This window comes from Scomber scombrus, chromosome 6 (assembly GCF_963691925.1).
Source record: "Scomber scombrus chromosome 6, fScoSco1.1, whole genome shotgun sequence".
NCBI lineage: Eukaryota > Metazoa > Chordata > Actinopteri > Scombriformes > Scombridae > Scomber > Scomber scombrus.
This window is the reverse complement of record NC_084975.1, coordinates 2,565,673-2,588,887: the sequence shown is the minus strand read 5'-3', so window position 1 is coordinate 2,588,887 and position 23,215 is coordinate 2,565,673. Positions and strand designations below refer to the sequence as shown.

The following is a 23,215-nucleotide window of genomic DNA, read 5'->3' as shown; positions in this document are numbered from 1 at the left end:
TAAGACACACTTGATAAAATTGTGAACCTGTCCTTTAATGAACATGGTGTCAGAATCACAAGTTTGGCTGTCCATGTACTTTTGGCAGTGTAGTATTTGAAGTCTTTCCAACTCTTTTCTGTAATAATTTGCACCAAACTTTGACTCTTACTTTATAAAAGAATAATGACTCTAAATGTGATTCAGACTTGGTGTGAAAGGACCTTAAGGCACGATAAAACACCAACAACATTCAGAAGACATAAACCGTTCACTGTCAGTCAGACGTCATGAGTTGAGAAATTCAAACAAATGGGTCCAAAAAATGGGAATAAAAGTCACTTTCACAGTGTGACATTAGGTTGTTGTACTTGACGACTTAGTAGAAAAGAAAGAGAGAATAAAAAGTGCAAGAAGCCCGTGAAGAAGAACAGGCGTTTCCAGTCGACTGTAGGGGAACCAGAGTCTCAGAGGGGTCAAAGGTGAAGACAGGAAGCTCCCGAACCAGGAGCAGGTGTCTGGACTTAGACAGTGACGGAGTAAAAACAGGAGGCAAATACAAAGATCTTCATATATTCAGAAAAGAGTTTTAAGAGTTGGCAGACAAACTGCTCCTGCCTGATGATCGGTCAGTCCATTCTTCCGAACTGGCGATCTCAATGGGGTCAAACTGAGGAAAGACCACGAAACACAACCTCTGGCCCACGTACGTCGCCCTCTCTGCAGGAAAAACACAACAACTGGTCAAGAGTTATGCATCAGCAAAAAAACACAAAAACACACAAAAACAGCGTCTTTTAACCCTCCTGTTGTCCTCGAGTCAAGGAAGGAAGGAAAGATGGAAGGGAGGAAGAAGGGAAGGGAGGGAGGGAGGAAGGAAGGAAGGACAGGGGGAAGGAAAGGAGGGAGGGAGGAAGGGGGAAAGAAGGAAGGACGGAGGGAGGGAGAAAGGAAAAGAGGAAGTAGTGAAGGAAGGAAAGAAGGACAGAGGAAAGAAGGAAGGAAGGAAGAAAGGGGGATAGGGGGATGGAGGAAGGAAAGAAGGAAGGGAGGAAGGGAAGAAGGAAGAAGGGAAAGAAAAAAGGAGGGAGGGAGGAAGGAAGGACAGAAGGAAGGAAGAAAGGGGATGGAGGAAGGAAAGAAGGAATGGAGGAAAGAGAGAGGAAGGAAAGAAAGAGAGAAGGAGGGAGGAAGGACAGACGGAAGGAAGAAATGGGGAGGGAGGAAAGAAAGAGAGTAGGAGGGAGGAAGGAAGGACAGACGGAAGGAAGGAAAGGAAGGAAGGAAGAAAGGGGGATGGAGGAAGGAAAGAAGGAGAGAAGGAAGGGAGGAAAGAAGGAACAGTCAAAACAGACGGGGTAATTTTGACCCGGGAGGACGACACGAAGGTTAAAGTAAAACTCTCCAAGATTTTCCCTTAAATAAATGTCTGTTAAGTCGTTATCTATCACTGAATGAGGTAACACAGAGGTAATTGAGCCTATTGCCTCCTGATCAAAGACCTTTATGTGCAGTATTATATCCTGGGTGTCAATGGCGACCATCCCGGGTAAATTTACAAGCGGCACATAGTTAGTGGCACATTGTCCGTCAAGAAGCAGTGGTTGGTCCACCAGAGAGGTTACGTAACATAGTCGCTCTTCAACTCACTCGTGTGTGAAGTGGTGTGCTATTTTTAACGGTGTCTGCTAGTGTTGCTAACTGACTGACGACACACAGGCGACACTGTTTGGATCTCAGAGAAGTGAGGTCCGAAAACACACCTGCAGTTACCACTTATCACCACAGGTGCCGCCAAAGAGAACTGTAGCCTGTGCCCTAAAAAGTAAGATGCACACTTGCACACACACACACACTGCATAGACACTTTCATTATTAATGAAATCAAGCCGGTTTGGAAGTGTCTCTGTTGTAGTGTAGCGTGGCATGAATAGTTACACTCAAGATACAGAAACTAGTTTTTCAAAACATTTCTGTTTATTGTGTAGTGTTGAATGAGCTCATTATTTGTCACCTGCTCTCCTGTGATGGTCTTGAACTCCTCTGGTTAGATTTTAAACTACCAAACCATACTGGAGGGTACCATTGGCTTATAAAGGGGTGTTCCCAGAGGAAGGTGCCAAGTATGGTAGAACTGTGTTGAGTTTCTAAGGCTATTTTAAATGAATATGGATGATATTACATGACTAAAATGTGCATGGCCTAGTGCAGAGCTGAGTTATTTTCTTTGTTTTCCACAGTTTCTGCTTTTAGTTAATTCTTTTGTTTTCAGTATACACCTGGACTGCATACTGGATTTTTGGTTTCAGTTTTTGCCACAACCACTCGGCCAACCTAACAAGAACAAAACAGAGATCTTTGAGATGTTTACTTTAAGCAGACTTTCTTCAACAGCTGGTGATTTGAACATTACCTGCTAGTCACCAACTGTTTTCCAGTGAAGTCGCTGCTCCTCCTGTCATTTAAATCCAATTTGGAGCAAGGTATTAATATTTTAAAGAGGCTCGTTGAGTTTTTACCTCCCATTTAATGTAATTAGTTAAACTGGAAATTTGATTTTTGTGTGAAAATGAGGGAAGTCAAATGTAAATGGTACATGAAGTGTACTTATCTAGTTCTTTTCTTTTACACTACAAGTCACATTCACCCGTTCACACACACATTCATAGACTGATGGGGCAGCCTTTGGGAGCAATTTGGGGTTAGGTTTCTTCTTTCTTCTACACATTGACTGCCGGTCCTCCGATTAGTAAACAACCTGCTCTACCACAGCTAAATGTGTTTTTGCTAATCTGATAGATAAAAACCTTCTAATACCAACATATAGACCTGTTTTTAGATGATACTTGTTTACATTTTATCAATTAAAAGTGTGCCGAATTAGCTCTGTAGCTGTAGATGTACAGACAACTGTAACTGAATGATGAGTGATACTGAAGAAAACTTCATTATGTGATGATTCTCAGCTTCTTTTTTCTATGATATAATAAGTGGATTAATGGAGGTTTATTGTTGATGGACATCAGAGATAATGATGTCATCAGGAAGCTCAAGTCACACTGAATGACATTAGTGTCCTTTTCATGTCTGCGTTCAGGGCGATTTTTGACTTCTTCACTTCAGGCAGCGTCTGTCTAACCTTCAATTCATGGCCCCTCTTGGGAGACTTTTGACTTTATCCCGCTGAATGTCTATTACAGACTATATCCTGTCATTTCCTCATGGTTAAAATGCCATCAGGAACCATGAGCTCAATTACCGAGAAGCACAGACTTTAATATAATCCCCATCTCCCCTTGTGATGGTCATCCTGTCTCCAACTCACCGATGAAGTCGTAGATACACTTTGGTTTTTCCTTCCAGTGAACACCCAGGAAGTACACTGGTACGCCGGTGAGCATGATGACCAGGCCGACACCACAAACCACCGGCTCCGAGTACAGACTGAAGCCCAGCAGCAGCGCCCAGAACATCAGGTAACACACAGGAACCAGCAGGTTCACCTGAAGACAACACAACGGTTAAAGTTTATAACAAAACAAATAACACGTATGTAGCAGGCGGGGAGTTCTGGTCCTCTGAAATGATGCCAACACGGAAGTAACTTAAAACTGCATTCTATCAAAAGGCCACCAGGGGGCGACCGTTTTGGTGTCAAAAGGACTTCCGTCTCTATACAAGTCAATGGAGAATTCACCAACTTCTCACTTGATTTCTAACCTCAGTAAACGTTTTCAAAATGTGTTTATGGTCTCAATCGCTAGTTTAAAGCCTTCTTCAATGCAGTATGATGTTCATTTGGGACATTTTGGCCTCCCTGATTTTATATTTGACGATAAAGCAGGGTATGCATTAGGGCGTGGCTACGTCGTGATTGACAGGTTGATTGGTTCACAGGTTCAGGAGGGCGCCTCATGCTCCTCCTGATGCCCATATAAGTAGAATCCGTGTTTTTATTTTTACCAGCATGCACCTGAAATTTTCAAGATGGTGCTGCTCTGATCCGATACTATTGGCCTCCTCTATGGTATGTAGTGAGGCAAAAAGAAGTGAGTAGGTACCTTGATGGGTCGGTACAGGTTGGGTTTCTTCCAGCGGTAGTACAGCAGGCCTGCGATGGTGACGCCGTACGACAGGTAGTTAATGAAGGAGACATAGTTGATCAGGTTGTGTGTTTCTCCGATGCAGAGAATCACAATGGTGGCAGCACACTGAAACACAGAGAGAGGTGAAAACAAGACGTCAAAGTCAATTAATATCTTCTGTCGCTTTAGGAGTTCAAGTCTGAGAAAATTACCCTGAAGATGTCACCTGTTGGTTTTTTTACGCAGCTTCATGTTCTAGTTTACACTACTTTATATACAGTTAGCTGTTTTATTCCAGTGGTTCCCAACCTAGGGGTGAGGCCCCTCCAAAGGGTCAGCAGATAAATGTGAGGGGTGGTGAGATGATTAATGGGAGAGGAAAGAAGAAAAAACTAAGTTCTGATACACAAATGTGTTTTTTCAGTTTTTGGACTTTTTCTCTAATCTTTGATTTTTGCTGAAATATTGGATCATTTGAACATTTATTGAAAAGAAAGCATGTGAGAAGTTTAGAGGGAAAAATCACTATTTGGTGGAGCTGTTAACAACTCATAGACATCTGAAATGTGAGCCGACTACACACACTGCTTTTTGGTTTCATCTTTAACAATGTGTTGTATTTTAGCTTGTTATATTATCCATTGTGTCAAATCTGCATCTGAAAAGTAACTAAAGCTGTCAGATAAATGTAGTGGAGTAGAAAGTACAATATTTCCCTCTGAGATGTAGAAAGTAGCATCACATGGAAATACTACAGTAAAGTACAAGTACCTCAAACTGTACTACAGTAAAGTACAAGTACGTCTAACTGTACTACAGTAAAGTACAAGTACCTCAAACTATACTACAGTAAAGTACAAGTACCTCAAACTGTACTGCAGTAAAGTAGAAGTACCTTAAAGTTGTCCTTAGGTACAGTACTTGAGTAAATATACTTAAGTTACTTTCCACCACTGCATACATATATAAAAATGAGATCAATGTATTATCATGGTGAGGTTGTACATACGCAGACCAGCAGGGCAGGAATAGGTGTACAGTTCTTGAAGTGGATCATAGCCAGCAGGCTGGGCAGGTGACCTTCTCTGGCTCCAGAGAAACACAACCTGCACACAGAAACATCATCAACACCCAGACTGAAGCGACGTGAAGAGTTAGAGGGAGCAGAAAACAGAAAGCAGAGCTGCACCTGGAGGAGGTGAACAGGTATCCGTTGATTCCTCCGAAGGTGGACAGAGCCACAGAGATCGGCATGATGACGGAGAACATTCCCAGAAGCTTCTCTCCAAATGTCTGAACAGCAGCATGAAAACACAGAATCAACAAACATGAAACACCACACTTCAACTTTGGTGATCCCCTGACTTTCCCTCTAGCGCCACCAACATGTAAAAAATTAAGACCATTAAACCAGTTGCTTGTTTCCACATCCAGCAGTTACTGATCAACATTATCATTCATTAGTTCATCGTGTTTCTGTCCACTTGCTGAATGTAAAGTCCAATATTCTCTCTTTTAGCTCTGTTTTTACTCTCTATCAACTCCTGAGGGAAATATCTGGCTCTTTAGCTGCTAAATGTTCCACTATTGGTGCTTTTCCACTGCACAGTTCCAGCTCGACTCGACTCGACTCGGTTTTTTTTGCATCTCCATCATGGATAGTACCTGGTACCTGGTACTTCTTTAGTACCTGCTCTGGTGAGGTTCCAAGCGAGCCGAGCCAATACTAAATGTGACGTCAACAGACTGCCGGCCACTGATTGGTCAGAGAGTCACTGGAAGAGTCATGAGCCGTCCCACACAAGAATCAAACCCGGCATTTTTAAATACTGGCAACAGCGTTACCATAGTTAGAGTCATTCGGCTCAATTTTCTTGCTTTGTGTGTGACAGAAAGCCTCATACAGCAGCAAGTACACCATCGCCTCCATGTCCTCCATTGTTTATGTGTTTATGTTGCGTATAAAACAAAGTCACGGCAGTTTCGCGGAGCCGTGCTATGACGACCCCGCCCACGTTGAGTAGGTACTATAGTAATGGAAAAGGTCTGTCCTGGAACCGTACTGAGTCGAGTCAAGTCGAGTAGTGCTAGAACGGTATAGTGGAAAAGCGCCATATGTTCACCAGCTAGTCTACAGCTAACTGTGTCTGTGAGCTGGTAGTGTACAGTGGCTTTTTACAGCTTTTTCTCTGAAAATGGGGCTATGAGAGCGCTGAGAGTGAATCAAAACAGTAACAGAAGCTAAAATCAAATCTCTATTAGTGACATTTGAACTGTAGATTAAATGTAGTGGAGTAGAAAGTACGATATTTCTCTCTGAAATGTAGTAAAGTGGAAGTATAACATTGCAGAAAATGGAAATACTCAAGTATATGAACCTCAAAATTGTACTGAAGAATAGTTCTTGAGTAAATATACTGAATTTCATTATTATAATTACCCTACTCTTGTTCTATTTTTATTCTTCTATGTTTTGCGCCTGTGGAAGCAAACGCTGAGACACACTTTTTCTCTTTCTACGCTGCATACTCGACTCTGCTAATAAACAGATTCTTATTTTCTGAGATGTGACGGCAGACGTTTCGTCGTCCGGCCGCGTTACTCACTACAGCCACAGCATTGGATGACAGCAGCTCCTCGGGCGACATGGAGGAGAAGTAGGCGATGTTGGTGAGCGTGTACACAAAGGTCACCAATGGGATGGAGATGTAGATGGCACGAGGTAGATTCCTGACCGAGGCCACACACCATGCACAGATGATACAGTCACACAACCAAAAATGAATTAAACATGCATGAAAGTTGATCAAAGGGCAACAGAAATGTTTTTTTAATGTCATTTTTAACTTTAAGTATTAACGTGTAGCGGTTTATGATCATTAAAAAACCCAACCGACAAAAATCTCTACAACAACTTATAATGATGCTTGTTGTTTGTTGGTTTTTACCCAATTTTCACCCCAAAATTACAGATTTTCAACCGAACTCTACAATAAAACACTCAGGATGTTTATGAACCAAATATTTTCCAGAAAACAGGTTTGTTTTTTTAAAGCATAGTTCAGATTGTAAAAATAGGAGATAAAATGCAAATTAGCCGATAATTATGCACCAGACTCCTTCTACAAATAAGAAATTACTGGATTACAGAGTATTTGCATTGTAAACGGTATCTTAATAGTCAAAAAATGTACACATATTGCAATATTATTCATTATTTTAAAATGTTGTTACAGTATACTGGTGTATAAATCTCTACAACTAACATTAATGATCGTTGTTTTTGGTTTTCACCAAATTTTAACCCCAGAAATGACAGATTTCCACCCAAATTCTGTACGAAATGCTCCGACGGTATGTTTATGAACAAATCATTTTACAGTTAACAGGTTTTATCAGGATAAGCACACCTCAGAGAATTTTCTGGTTGCAAAAACTGAAGAATAAATAGTAGAGAAAATACAAATGAACCACTAATTATGCACCAGACTCCTTCTACAAACAAGAAATTACTGGATTACAGAGTATTTGCATTGTAAACTGTATCTTAATAGTCAAAAAATGTACACTTATTGTAATATTATTCATTATTTAAGAATTCTGTTATAATACACCAGTGTTTTTAGGAATAAAAACCTAAAATAATGAACTCTAACAATATGGTTTATCACTCAACAGAAGAGTGAAGACAAATACTTCATTGAACATGATTTCTCCTTAAAAATGCCACTAAACGTCGTCCAGCGAGCAGGACAAAGAAAACAAGCTGAGATGGAAATGTTGATAAAGTTTAAATATTCACCGCCTGGGTTCAACCACTTCCTCTGTGACGTAGTTCAGGAAGTTCCAGCCGCTGAAGGCGAAGGAGGCCTGCAGGAAGGCCAGAGCGATCTGACCGACCGACGGCGTCGTCTCCATGGCGAAGGCCACCTGAGGAGTCAGTGCCTCGTAGTTCCCTGCAGGAGAAATCACACGTTAACCCTTAATAAGGTTAATTCTTTGTAGATCTGCTCAACCGTTTAGTAGAGGTCACTTTGTGTCATGATATCTGCTCAAAAACCAAATCTATCGAACCCATTTAACTTTTAGTTCAATCTTTACCACTTGTATGAGGTATGTAATGCACAGACAGACCATCGGATTGTGTTATGGTTGCTATAGATACAGGTTGTTCTATGGTTGCTATAGATACAGGTTGTGCTAGTGTATAAACCAGGTGGGGAGCTCCGGTCCTCTGAAATGATGCCAACGCGGAAGTAACTTAAAACTGCATTCTATCAAAAGGCCACCAGGGGGCGACCGTTTTGGTGTCAAAAGGACTTCCGTCTCTATACAAGTCAATGGAGAATTCACCAACTTCTCACTTGATTTCTAACCTCAGTAAACGTTTTCAAAATGTGTTTATGGTCTCAATCGCTAGTTTAAAGCCTTCTTCAATGCAGTATGATGTTCATTTGGGACATTTTGGCCTCCCTGATTTTATATTTGACGATAAAGCAGGGTATGCATTAGTTTTGTGGTTATAGTTAGTCGTAAAAGTTAACTTGGTTAGCATCACCAGATTGCCGGTGTAGACTGTGGTAGATCCAGCCCTCGCAACCTCCCCCGCTCCATCCTCATGCTCCTCCTGATGCCCATATAAGTAGAATCTGTGTTTTTATTTTTCCCAGCATGCACCTGAAGTTTTCAAGATGGCACTGCTCAGATCCGAAACTATTGGCCTCCGAGCAGCAGTCCACAAACCAATGGGTGACTTCATGGATTTTACGTCCATTTCTTGTATACAGTCTATGATATAAACGAAGAATTACACAAATCACTGCTGATATCAGAGATCCTGCTGGAGACATTTTTGAAGTTGAGTTTCATTTTTTCATCTTGAACACGAACAGAATGAGTCTCTAACATGTTTTTAATCAAAAGTTTAGAACAAATGAGGTGTGAATGAGGTCTGTAGAGGTCTGTAAAACATCACATTTAGGCTCAATGAGGAAATAAATCCATGTTTTATGTTGTCATGGCCTCAAAGAGGAAGGAAAAGCGACCTAAGGGTTAAGTTCTTCTTTCACCAGTAAAGCTTTCGGGCTCTGAAGGTTACCGTTGCAGATCTGGACGAGGCCGACCACAATGATGAGACCCAGAGCCATCAGCTTCCCAACGGTGAAGACGTCCTGGATCCTGGTGGCCATGCGGACGCTGGAGCAGTTCACCCAGGTCAGCAGCACTGAGCAGAGACACAGGAGGAGCAGATCACACTCAGACACAGGACGATACACAGAGGAGCATCAACACTTACTGATTCATCACATAATTATAGATACAGTAATGTGGTGTTATTGTTATTGACTCGTGTCTGGTAAATATGAAGCTAGCCTGGCTCCGTTTGAAGGGGACAAAATCCAACTAAAGCTCACTAATTAACACGCTTTATCTGGTTTGTTGAATCCCTACCAAAAGTAATTAAAAAATAGGTATATAGTCGTGTTTTCAGAGGGTTACATGCTGGATTATTTCTAATGAGATACCTGACTCTCCATCACAAGTGAAGATGCATATTTCCCAGGTTTTGAACTGTTCCATGAAGTAAATCAGTATTTGTCTGAACGTAACATTAACTGCTCTGAAAACTAAGAGGTTTTTTTATGTGACCAACTTTTTTTATTGCTTTTTATCCACACATATAGTTTGGTTAAGGTCCAGGACAAACAACACAAAAGGATCCATCCATCCATCCATCCATCTCAATTTAAGCTCTACAAATGTAAGAGCATCTTTCATTCGACTCTCCCTGCCTGGTAGACACCAACATCTTTCAACCTTTACTTTTGTCCCAATCTGCTCTGCCACCCTCCAGCTGCAGTGGAAATTTCCTTTCCCCCCCTCCTCCACTCCTCCTGCCACTCAGCCACACCCACCTCATTAGTTGACCTCATACACCTGGACTCTCAGCTGCAGCTCATCCCCAATCAACCCACCAAAGATACTCCTGTGGTTCACTTACTCTTTGCCAGATTGTGTAGTGTGTATGCTTAGCTTTCCAGCATTTTTTAAATTCTGTTTTGCCTGCTTGTACCTTGCCTGTTTAGACTTTTGCCTCTAGGACTGTTTTCTGTTACCCTGCCTGCATTTCTTAGTAAATTGAGCTTCCGTACACTTGCTTGTCTCCGTGTTGTGCATTTGGGTCCTGCTACTGCTATGCACAACTTTGTCACGCAGGATTTTCTCTTTGTAAATGTGTAGTCTCTAAATAGAAGCTGACATAAACCCAATGACATCATCATGACATCATCAGGGTAACTTTCACACACTTGATAAAGATCCTCCGTACATCACAGAAGACGTCACACTGCTGATTTCACAGGCTGAGTAGAGCTAAACATGGCAAGTAAAAAGACACATATAGTGTAAATCCCCTTTAAATATCCCTATCAGCCTTCATAAACCCACATCTTTACATCTTTACATCTTTACGTCTCTGCATCTCTACACCTTTTTGTCTCTGCATCTTTGCATCTCTGCATCTCTGCATCTCCACATCATCTCTACTTTACTACATCTGTACGTCTTTACATCTCTACATCTTTACATCTCTACATCTTTATTTCTCTACATCTCTACATCTTTACATCTATGCATCTTTATCTTTATCTATCTATAAAGACTCTTGTATTCCAAATGCAATCTCCATGGTCAACAAACTATGGAAAGCTAGATGAAAGGGAGGTTTAGCCAATCTCTTGAGCACTATAAATGGGCTGGAATTGGTGCTTTCTGCTTTATACCTGATGTGTATGCATATGTGTGGGGGCTGGGAGGGGGGGGTACATGTGATGTGCTGTGTCCATCTCGCGGACATATGTCTGTGTGTCTAATGGAAGAATGAGTTTATTTTATGTACTCTATGTGTTTTATATAGTATTTTTTACCAGTGAGACCAAATGCAGGACATGACAATAAAGTGTTCTTCTATTTTATTGACATCTCTGCATCTCTGCATCTCTTTACATCGGGGACACTGGTTTTGGAGTTCAGTGGGCGGCAGCGGCCCAGTTGCCCCGGGAGGCAGGAATGTGAAAAAAGGGGTAAAAGCGAGGGAAGGCTTGATTGTTTCACCTCGTCCATCACTGTCAGCGGCTCGCTCTCATGGTGGCCTCGCTCTCCAGCACAAAGACGAGCTGTCAGACCCACAAAACAAAACACTTCCGTTGCGAAGGGCAACTAAACGTGCCGATACCCCCTCTCCCCAACCTCCTCCTCCTCCCCCTCCTACTCCCCCTCCTCCTCCCTCTCTTCTTAGGCAACACACCAAGCAATTAGGCAGCCTGACAGCTCCACACGGACCAATGTAATGTCAGCTCAGGACTGTACAACCAGGAGATCTGCTCTGCTCTGTCAGTGTCACTTCCTGCTGTAGGAGTTCATCCATTCATTCATTTTTAATACCAACATCTAAATTTCTGAGGAGTGACGAAGTTCCCCGCAGCTCTCATCTCTTCAGCTTTGGTGTAGTTATTGTTATAGCTCTGAATATTTACACGCAGAGTGGGTTTTTGCCACCTTTGAACTACTTGAAAGCTCCTCAGATTTCATAAAGACATCAGTAAAAATGTATCTGACAGATTTAAATACTACAGTAATAATATGTAGTATTACAGTTACACAAAATCTGTGTGAATAAGTTATAACCTGACACGCTACTCCCTTCAGAGTAAATGACTGAGTCCGAATTCACTCTCTATTTACTACACAGTGCTCTACATTTACCCTCCACCATTTTATTAGAGTGTCTGAATGCAGAGTGAGTGAATATATCATAGACTGTGTATAAGAAATGGACGTAACACCCTTGACGTCACCCATTGGTTTGTGGACTGCTGCTCAGAGGCCAATAGTATCGGATGTGAGCAGCGCCATCTTGGAAATTTCCGGTGCATGCTGGGAAAAATAAAAACAGGGATTTTGCTTATATGGGCATCAGGAGGAGCATGAGGCGCCCTCCTGAACCTGTGAACCAATCAACCTGTCAATCACCACGTAGCCACGCCCTAATGCATACCCTGCTTTATCGTCACATATAAAATCAGGGAGGCCAAAATGTCCCAAATGAACATCATACTGCATTGAAGAAGGCTTTAAACTAGCGATTGAGACCATAAACACATTTTGAAAACGTTTACTGAGGTTAGAAATCAAGTGAGAAGTTGGTGAATTCTCCATTGACTTGTATAGAGACGGAAGTCCTTTTGACAACAAAACGGTCGCCCCCTGGCGGCCTTTTGATAGAATGCAGTTTTAAGTTACTTCGGCGTTGGCATCATTTCAGAGGACCGGGACTCCCCGCCTGGAATATATACACTATATTTTGCAGCGGATAAAGTTTTTTACAGCTGTAAAGTTAGTTATGCAGCTCGGTTGAGGACTTTAGCTCAAACACTGAACAGCGAGGTCCAATTTGGTCCAGAACATCATAATGTCCGTGTTATTTTTCAGTACCTTGAAGTAGCGTCGTTGTAGTTACATCAGCATCTGTGTTTGTCAATTAAATACAGTAGAATTCATTTTATTAGTATTTTCTTTTCTTATATCAAATAAAGATGACATTTTAAAATAAAGTGCATTACAGAAAGCTTCTTAAATAAAGTGCTTAGTTTTAGAAAAATATGACAGATTCCCGTTTTACTTTTTCACTTTAAACTTAAACCATAAACTTAATTTCCCATTTAATAACTGTATAACAAAACGTCTCTCCTCTTTTCTCTGACAGTCCAGTCTCTCTGAGTGTCTGAATGCATGGATTTGATTGGCTGATTTAGCGTCACATGAGCAGTTTGGCTATGCTCATTGGTCTGTGAGTTTCGGAGGGGTCGCTCCACTTTTACCATAATATCTGGAGAAGCTGCACCCGTTAAAATAGAGACGCTCTGACAAAATGTAACAATCCTCAATATTTCATCAGTTACAGGTCCGGGTCTGGATAGATGTGAACTGCTTTACAATATCGACACCGGACTGTTATTTTAAGAAACTCTTAAATAATTTGTGAACTTGTCCTTTAATTTGAAGTGTTGTTTTCTTTCCTCATGGATCAGTGCTGGCTGTATATTTTAACTTCCTATGTCAGTTTTTTTTATTTATAGAATCTGCTGACACACAGTATTTATTTATCACTAGCTTTTGTACTTCCAGACTACAAACCAAACAACACCCCCCCCCCCCCCCCCCCCAATCCCGTCTTCTAGTCCTCCTGCTGGGATGTTGTGCATTTTTTACTACAGCCATTAGAAAGGGTTTTTAAAAAGCCTTCAGCCAGCAGTTACATAAGAGAAGTTTTACATGCCACCACTTCCTCTCTCTCTCTCTCTCTCTCTCTCTCTCTCTCTCACACACACACACACACACACACACACACACACACACACACACACACACACATATACACACACATGCTGAAGGAATGGACCTGTTTTCTGGGAGATATTACTAATTTTAGAGCGGTCATTTGGGAGCGAGGACAGAGGAAAGATCAGGATCCAGCAGCAGCAGCAGCAGCAGCAGCAGCAGCAGCAGCAGCAGCAGCAGCAGCAGAACAACCACAAAAAACCTCCTTCATGAATGATGCAAGATGATCCAGATGCATCATTCCTCTAAACTGCAGGAATCAACACAGCAGCAGTGGAGAGATGTTTCAGCCTGTCAGCATCTTTAATGTAGTTTCCTGCTAAATGTAAACCAGTCTACAATTAACAGTCCTGCTTCACATGAAAATAGCTTCATTACACCTTTATGCAAGGTGAATTTATCTTATGTATTGCTAGTGTTGTACAGCTGATGCTTCATACAGATGCTGCTATACAGGTTTACAGTGTTAGGGAGTAACTAGTTAAATGTAATGGCGTAATGTAACTGTAATCTGTTAGTTACTGATGAAAATGTTGATGATTACAAAGGAGGTTATATCTGAAGTCAGACCTTTAAGATTTTACTCAGGAGGGTTTTTTCCCCATTTTTTAATATTTAACATGTTACTGAATACATATATTGCTGTTTTTAATTCTTTGAAATCAATATTTTTATATGTATTTAGTAAATAAATCATGATGTGGGCTTATTTGGACCACACATGGACTTAAATGGAGTCACAGTACCAATTAAACCCACTTTATTCATCAAATATCTTTATTTTATATTCCAAAATCTACATGAACTAATGAATACATTTTACAATGAGAGATAAATGTTGCTTTATAAAAAATGATCTCCCTTATAAATCATGTCAGTATCCATGAAACACAGCTGCACTTAGATCTAAGGAAGGAAGGAAGGAAGAAAGGAAGGAAGGACGGAAGGAAGGGAGGACAGAAGGAAGGAAGGAAGGAAGGAAGGAAGGAGGGAAGGAAGGGAGGAAGGACAGGTGGCAGGAAGGAAAGAAGGAAGGTGTGAAGGAAGGAAGAAAGGGAGGAAGGAATGAAGGAAGGAAGGAAGGAAGGAAGGAAGGAAGGAAGGAAGGAAGGACAGATGAAGGGAACATTTACCGTAACAGCTGAAAACATTGGTTAGAAAATTAGAAAAGTCATCAAATGTAATAAGTTACATTACTTATTACATTTTAAATAGAGTAACTAGTATTCTGTAACTTATTAAATGTCCAAAGTAACCTTCACAACTCTGGTTATTTGTCTATTTATTTGTTAATTTCAATATTTTCGGGGCTTTTCCCAGGCGGGGAGCTCCGGTCCTCTGAAATGAGGCCAACGCGGAAGTAACTTAAAACTGCATTCTATCAAAAGGCCACCAAGGGGCGACCGTTTTGGTGTCAAAAGGACTTCCGTCTCTATACAAGTCAATGGAGAATTCACCAACTTCTCACTTGATTTCTAACCTCAGTAAACGTTTTCAAAATGTGTTTATGGTCTCAATCGCTAGTTTAAAGCCTTCTTCAATGCAGTATGATGTTCATTTGGGACATTTTGGCCTCCCTGATTTTATATGTGACGATAAAGCAGGGTATGCATTAGGGCGTGGCTACGTGGTGATTGACAGGTTGATTGGTTCACAGGTTCAGGAGGGCGCCTCTTTCTCCTCCTGATGCCCATATAAATAGAATCCGTGTTTTTATTTTTCCCAGCATGCACCGGAATTTTCAAGATGGCGCTGCTCAGATCCGATACTATTGGCTTCCGAGCAGCAGTCCACAAACCAATGGGTGACGTCACGGATGTTACGTCCATTTTATATACAGTCTATGGATTTTCCTCAAATTAAAAGTTTCAAATCTGATTCCCGTTGAGGAATAAAAAGTTTAAAATCAATCGCAGACTGTAAAGTGGGTTAAAAACACTTACAGAGACATGTGGCTGACAGCATCCTTGTCGCCATGTACGGAGGAACACAGTCGGGGAAGACGGGCTGCAGGACGTAGTTGGAGAAGGTGAGAGCGATGACGGCCAGCGTGGTCGGATACATGATGAGGACGGCGCTCCACAGCAGCAGAAACCTGACAGACAGACACTCAGTCAGGTTTATTACTGCTCCAATATGCATTATTTATCTGGTACTACTACAGGCTATTTTAGGGTCTTAAATGCAGCACAGAAATACAGAAGTATTTTTCTTTTTGTTCCTTCAGTTGGATGTTGTTCACTTCATTGTGCAGAATGATGTTTGAAGAGTTTGTTTTAATTTCATCTGCTGAAAGACAAAAGTCAGCTTTCCATATGAGCAGTGAAAGAGCTTCAGAGCAACTTTTTAATCCATGTTTACACAGAAGGAGGACTGTGGATTTAGTCCTCCATCACTTCCATTGTTAGTGCATTATGAAGGGATCTTCTAATGGTCAGTATGAAGTCAAGAATGAACGTTCCCACTTAAAATGGGATTGAAATTAAGGCCACAACTACTGATTATTTCCATGATTAATCGATTAATCTGTTGAGTATTTTCTCCATAAAATGTCAGAAAATGGTGAAAAATGTTGATCACTGTTCCCTGAAGTCCAAATTAACGTCCTCAAGTGTCTTATTTTGTTCCAACCAACAGACCACAACACAAAGATACTCAGTTTACTGTCATAGAGGACGAAAGGAACCAGCAAATATTCACAGTTGAGAAACTGGAAAAGGAAAATTTGGAAACTTTCATCTTAAAATAAAGACTCAAAATGATGAATCAGCTCTCATAATAATTCACAAATCGTTTAATTGTAATGATGCAATAACATTCACAGTCTCCATGGATTCCTAATAACTTTGCTGAATCTCTGTCTTTTCATTCATCACCATCAAAACTTACTACTACTGTATGTACTCATCAGACATTTCAGCTCATTAGAGGAAACCTCTGAAACTGATGAGTGAACTCCGCTCATACTGACCATTAGAAGATCCCTTCATAATGTTTACTGTAATGATTCCTCCTGTTCATACTGACCATTAGAAGATCCCTTCATAATGTTTACTGTAATGATTCCTCCTGTTCATACTGACCATTAGAAGATCCCTTCATAATGTTTACTGTAATGATTCCTCCTGTTCATACTGACAATTAGAAGATCCCTTCATAATGTTTACAATGGAAGTGATGGAGGACTAAACCCACAGTCCTCCTTCTGTGGAAACATGGATTTAAAAGTTGATCTGAAGCTAATATGAAGCTTCAGTCGCCTGAATGAGTCTTCATCTTCATCTTCTATGTTTGAACGTTACAGTGTTTTTAGTACCAAAGTCTTTGTGTTCCTATACTTCCAGCACAGCTCAACAGGAAACACTAAGAGGGAATCTGATGCTAAAAAGACTGTAAATGTGTCAGATATCACTTGATATGACTAACTCACACTGATGAAGCTCAATAGAAGCTGATCATCTACTTTATAATGATTTAGTCCTCCACTCAGACTGATGAATGAAACTTCTTTACTCACCCCATCAGACCGCCAAATATCTCCGTCACGTAGGAGTAGTCGCCCCCCGATTTGGGGATGGTGACGCCCAGTTCGGCGTAGCATAATGAGCCCAGTGCAGCGATGCCGCCTCCCAACAACCAGACCACCAACGCCAAACCCACCGAGCCCGAGTGCTCCAGGACTCCCTTAGGAGAGATGAAGATCCCCGAGCCGATGATGTTCCCTGTGGAGAGGAAGAAGGTTTCAAATTGACCCCGTCTGTTTTGACTGTTCCTTCTTTCCTCCCTTCCTTCCTTCCTTCCTTTTGTCTGTCCTCCCTCCTTCCTTCTCTCTTTCTTTCCTTCCTCCCTCCCTCCCTCCTTCTTTCCTTCTTTCTTTCCCTCCTTCCTTCCTTCCATCTGTCCTTCCTCCCTCCTTCTCTCTTTCTTTCCTTCCTCTCTCTTTCCTCCCTTCCTTCTTTCCTTCCTCCATCTCCCTTTCTTCCTTCCTTCCTTTCCTTCCTCCATTCCTTCTTCCCTCCTTCCTTCTCTCTTTCTTTCCTCCCCCCTACCTTCCTCCCTTCCTTCTTTCCTCTATCCTTCTTTCATTCATTCCTCCCTTCCTCTTTTCCTTTCTCCCTGCCTCACTTTAACTACATCACTCATAATACTGCAGTACTTTTACTGTAATACTGTACATTAAAACTATAGTAGGATTTTTCATGCAGGACTTTTACTTGTATTGGAGTATTTTTTACCTCAGTGGATTCATACTTTTACTTAACTAAAGGATTTGAATAATTTTTTCACTGCTTGATACTTAAAAACTTCATCTCACTTCTGCATTTAATGTAATTTTTCTTTTTCATATCAGACATATTACCATGAAGAGGATGATTTCCACCCCGCTTTAGTGTTGTTTTAAAATGTTACTGTTATATTATTCACCCAAACTAAAGCTTCTTATAACCTACTCTATGCTTTTTAAATGTACACGTCACCTTTGGTTCATGATTGTTAATAACTTGAGTATCTTTTGAATGTCATATATATCATTTTGCACCAGAAACAATATATGTGTGACAGTTTTTAGCTTGTAACAGTGGCTTGAAATAACAGATTGTTCCTAGCTAAAGTTTCCCAAAGTGGTGTTGGTGCTATTTTGACCCACTTTAACCCTTTTTTAGCTTGTAGATTCTTAGAAAACAGCTCTGACTCTAAGCTCTCTGTGAGTCATTGTGGGAAACATGTTTACATCTGTCCACACAGCACACGTGACTCTTCTTTGGCTCGGGAGGGTTTTCACATGGTAAACTTCAACACCCCTGAACATATCCAGCATTTACTGTTGCACCAATGACCCGTTGAGCAATCCAAACTGTTCCCCCTGTGAGTCTATACACAGGGCATTAAAACACAAAAGAGCTCTATAACAGAGTGAGTTAGAGAAGGAGGTAAAGGCCATCACTCAGGCCCGGGGACAATCCCTCCTGCCCAGAGCCTCAGTATGCAATGTAGAGTACCAGCGGATCCGACACATTCAGACTACAGCGCTACCAGTAGCACGGCAGAAGGCAGCCAAGTGGCACAGACAGCCGTTACATAACCAGACATAAATTATCCACTCCGGGGCTGCAGAGGTGGGAAGTGACCGACTCACCTTCTGCATCCGGTAACTCCTGCAGCTTCCTTAAGAAATGCCAAGCAGGAGGAAAAGAGAAGATAAAGGATACTGGTGTTGTAGAGATTTAAACCTACACACATATAAATTTAAAATAAAAAGTCCTGTTTACTATAATCACAGTGAGACATGACTTCTGAAGGCTGAGCTCGGCTCGGTGTGCAGAGCAGCCAGCTTGTTTTTTCTCCGTCTCTTTGTGAATGGAAAGGTGCTTCAGCATTCTGCACACAGGACCTTTCTCTTGTTCCGAAGAAGGATTTTCCCCAAAAAATGTCCGCCTCGAGCAACTGAGAACACTCAGTTTAGCAGGAAACGTGGCTCGATTAGCCAATACCTGCACCAGAAACCAGGTCCCACCTCCATGAGGGTTACTGTATATGCTTCAATTGATAAAAAGCTCTTGAGCAGGACGATTTGATAGTCTTAAACCAGCAGTCAGGTGTCTATATGAGCAGTGAAAGATGTTTTCCTCTCTGTAATCATTCCTCCTGTTCATACTGACTATTAAAACCTTCTAATGTGCTTTCAGTGTAAAGTGATGGAGGACTAAATCATTATAAAGTAGATGATCAGCTTCTATTGAGCTTCATCAGTGTGAGTTAGTCATATCAAGTGATATCTGACACATTTACAGTCTTTTTAGCATCAGATTCCCTCTTAGTGTTTCCCTGTTGAGCTGTGCTGGAAGTATAGGAACACAAAGACTTTGGCACTAAAAAACACTGTAACGTTGAAACATAGAAGATGAAGATGAAGACTCATTCAGACGGTTGAAGCTTCATATTAGCTTCAGATCAACTTTTAAATCAATGTTTCCACAGAAGGAGGACTGTGGATTTAGTCCTCCATCACTTCCATTGTAAACATTATGAAGGGATCTTCTAATGGTCAGTATGAACAGGAGGAATCATTACAGTAAACATTATGAAGGGATCTTCTAATGGTCAGTATGAACAAGAGGAATCATTACAGCAAGAAAAACACACTTCATGTTCATTTGAGCTCCTGACTGTTGATTTAAAACTAACTTGAAGAACTGTGAACTCGTCCTTTAATACAATGCTCCACAGATTAAGCATGGAGACTAAAATAACAAGTATCAAAATCAATCGCCTTTATTCCACATGTTCTTCTTCCTTGTCAACACCTGCTGCCTACATTACCCATAATGCAAAACTCAACTCACTTCACTCTAATATACACATTGTGGTGTGTTTATCTACTAGTGGTTAATGTAGCCAGGAGTAGCCGTCTGGGTGACATGTTCAACCCTACACATGCACCATCCTGCTCCCAGAAATACTCACTACAGCACCAAATGTAGATTCATCCACTGCTGAAAATAGTCCCCAATAAATGCACTATTTCTTCCTGATTTTAAGAATGAAACTATATATTTGTGAGCTGTTTTTAAGGATTTACAGTAAGAACAGATGGTCATGGGGCTGAAAGTAAAAGACAGAGGAGAGGGAAATCAGAAAGAAGTGAGAGATAGATTAATGTATTTTATTGGGATTTATTGGCAGTGGAAGTTTATCCTCTAAGCTCAATGCACAGCTGAGAATTTATCTTCATGCACATGCTCAGTGGTGTCTGCCTTACAAAGAACTACTCTCCTGAGACCAGGCGGGGAGCTCCGGTCCTCTGAAATGAGGCCAACAAGAAAGTAACTTAAAACTGCATTCTATCAAAAGGCCACCAGGGGGCGACCGTTTTGGTGTCAAAAGGACTTCCGTCTCTATACAAGTCAATGGAGAATTCACCAACTTCTCACTTGATTTCTAACCTCAGTAAACGTTTTCAAAATGTGTTTATGGTCTCAATCGCTAGTTTAAAGCCTTCTTCAATGCAGTATCATGTTCATTTGGGACATTTTGGCCTCCCTGATTTTATATGTGACGATAAAGCAGGGTATGCATTAGGGCGTGGCTACGTGGTGATTGACAGGTTGATTGGTTCACAGGTTCAGGAGGGCGCCTCATGCTCCTCCTGATGCCCATATAAGTAGAATCCCTGTTTTTATTTTTCCCAGCATGCACCTGAAATTTTCAAGATGGCGCTGCTCAGATCCGATACTATTGGCCTCCGAGCAGCAGTCCACAAACCAATGGGTGACGTCACGGATGTTACATCCATTTCTTATATACAGTCTATGCCTGAGACTGATAAAATGATCCCTGTTATTAGTCTTTGGAGCCATTTGTAAACTAAGTAATGTGGCCAAACTCCTCAAAATAAATGTCACCCAGTGTAGCGGTGTGGCTCCATTTGTAGTAAATATTCACTATTTTTCTTTTATTTATTCCACTTCCTTTCTTTGCCTTTCCTTCTCATTAATTGGCTATTTGGCTCACCGTCCGTCACCCCCTAATTGACCCGATTAAGTTCACCTGGTACATTCGAGCCTTATTTAAAGACAGCACTCCTTCTCACTGATGGCAGACCTGGTAGGAGGTTTTACCAGAAACCTAATTTACCGTTTTGAAGATACGGGGATAATTTGATTTGAGTAAATTTAATCTTGTATTTGTATTCTTTCAGACTTGTAGACCCATGTTTTATCTTTTCTTTTGTCCCTTCCATTTATTGCTGCACAGATACAACTCCTGATTATTGAAATAAACCTTTTTTTTAAGAGTGAAGTGAAGTTTCATGGCCTTTCCTTTTTCCATTCATCCTTACCGATACCTGTGATGATAGTCGACTTTACATCCACTTTGTCTCTTATTGGCTCATAGTTTTCCTAAATTTGGATTATCAGTCCGCAGATGACAGACAGGACGACGGCAAAGTGAAAGTGCTGCTCCTGCATCCTCAGTTTTCTACAATCTCTTCCGTATCGATCGGATTCCATGTGCAGAAAATTGAATTATTTCACAGCAAAATTACTGAGTCTAATAAGAACGTCAGCATATCTCTGTTTTTCCTTTGATGATGATGATGATGATGATAGTGATGATGATGATGATGATGATGATGATGATGATGATGATAGTCCTCCTGCAGCACTCTGCTAATACGATACATACTGAGCATCTACTGACACTATAAAAATATACTCAGTGCAGAAACAGGAGGGTTAGTAGACATGTTGATGGGCACATTTTGATTTTATTTATTTATTTATTCATGGGTCAGTGATGTTTCCTTGTGTCCATGTGGTTTAGTTTAAATTTAAAGGGTTAAAATGTGAAAATAAACGTATGAATAACTTGCACACATTCTTTGTTTGTGGACCCAGCATCAAATTTCTGCTTTTAATCCATTTAGAGAGAATATATTAGAGGATTATGGTAAAAAATGTCTAAGTGGTGTAACCATAAAAACTTTGTACCAAATAATTCAACTTGCTTAAAAACAGTAAATTGTCAATAAAACACCATATCAACTAGTTTGGCATGATCTTACATTATAACTTTATATTAAATAAAGGTAATGGAATACAATTGTTCTAAATATTACATTTACTCTGGTAACCATGGAGATCAGGAAACATTTAGTCATTATTAGTATAAGTCCACTTAAATACACTGTAGGTGATAAAATATGTAATATGTATCATTCTTTAGTGGTTACACCATTTGACATTTTCAGGAGCATTCAGTCTTACTTTTGGTAAAAAATGGTGCAACTGTCATTTCAAATGATATAAAACCAACAAAAATACTAAATGTACATTTTAACAAACCTGATGCTGATTTTAAATCTATTTTTAAGGTATTTTTGAAATGCTCATCTTACCTTAACACTTATTTATCACTGACCCTTATACAGACTGTAATGTTTCTTCTTGTCTGTAGTTTTATGTTTACTTTATATAAACTACTGGAGACATTTATTTAACCTGTGCAATGACAATAAAGGCATTAAATTGAATTGAAGCTGCTGTATAAACTCAAAGATGGTTGTTAATACACAGACATGGGACAAGACTATTTTTTTTATTATGAGTGAATTCATCTTTTCAGTCTGGACATGTTGGCTCATAATAATTTATCCAGCTGTTTAAAAAAGAATTGAGCTTTGTGGCTGGATTAACCTTTTATGGAGTAATTGTGGTCATTTGATTAAAAAACTGCTTTATTAACCCTTATGTACTGTTCGGGTCAAATTTAACCCATTTTACATTTAAAAAAACCCAACAAAAAACCCTTTAAATTACATTCTTTAAATCTGATTATTTTACTAAAGTGGCCAAAAATATACAAAACTGGAAATATTTCAAAATCACTTATTTTTCATGCAGCTCAGTCATTGTTGATTAATGGTTTTAATGGTTATAATGGACCCAACCTTTCAAATAATTGTGGCTGTCATGTGCTCTAATATTAGATCATAATATAGTGTGATTGTTAATGTATTTTCTCTCTAAACATATGACTGATAAGATATTTATAGATTCAAAATAGGGACCAATTATAAAGTAAATACTTAAGCCGGGTCAAAAATAACCTTCATCCATACAGTGAATGGTCAGAATATGAACAGTATGTAAAGGTTAATTATTATCATTACATATAGTAGAATAATGTCACCACATGGTCATTTAGTAGTTGTTATGTAGCTTATGACCATACTACTTTACAGATTCCCT

The 23,215-nt window shown here is 40.3% G+C and overlaps 1 protein-coding gene across 1 annotated transcript in view; it reads right to left on the bottom strand.

Moving 5' to 3' along the window:
- Positions 1–568: 568 nt before the first annotated feature.
- Positions 569–23,215, bottom strand: part of slc7a10b (solute carrier family 7 member 10b) — a 25,694-nt gene continuing 3,047 nt past the window's right edge. Inside the window, exons 2-11 of the mRNA XM_062420716.1 lie at positions 16,981–17,185; positions 15,407–15,558; positions 9,163–9,288; positions 7,867–8,020; positions 6,671–6,794; positions 5,254–5,357; positions 5,074–5,170; positions 4,041–4,190; positions 3,305–3,482; positions 569–699 (exon numbers count right to left, since the gene is read on the bottom strand). Coding sequence (XP_062276700.1) covers positions 569–699; positions 3,305–3,482; positions 4,041–4,190; positions 5,074–5,170; positions 5,254–5,357; positions 6,671–6,794; positions 7,867–8,020; positions 9,163–9,288; positions 15,407–15,558; positions 16,981–17,185 — 1,421 coding nt within the window. The remainder of the gene's footprint in view (positions 700–3,304; positions 3,483–4,040; positions 4,191–5,073; positions 5,171–5,253; positions 5,358–6,670; positions 6,795–7,866; positions 8,021–9,162; positions 9,289–15,406; positions 15,559–16,980; positions 17,186–23,215) is intronic.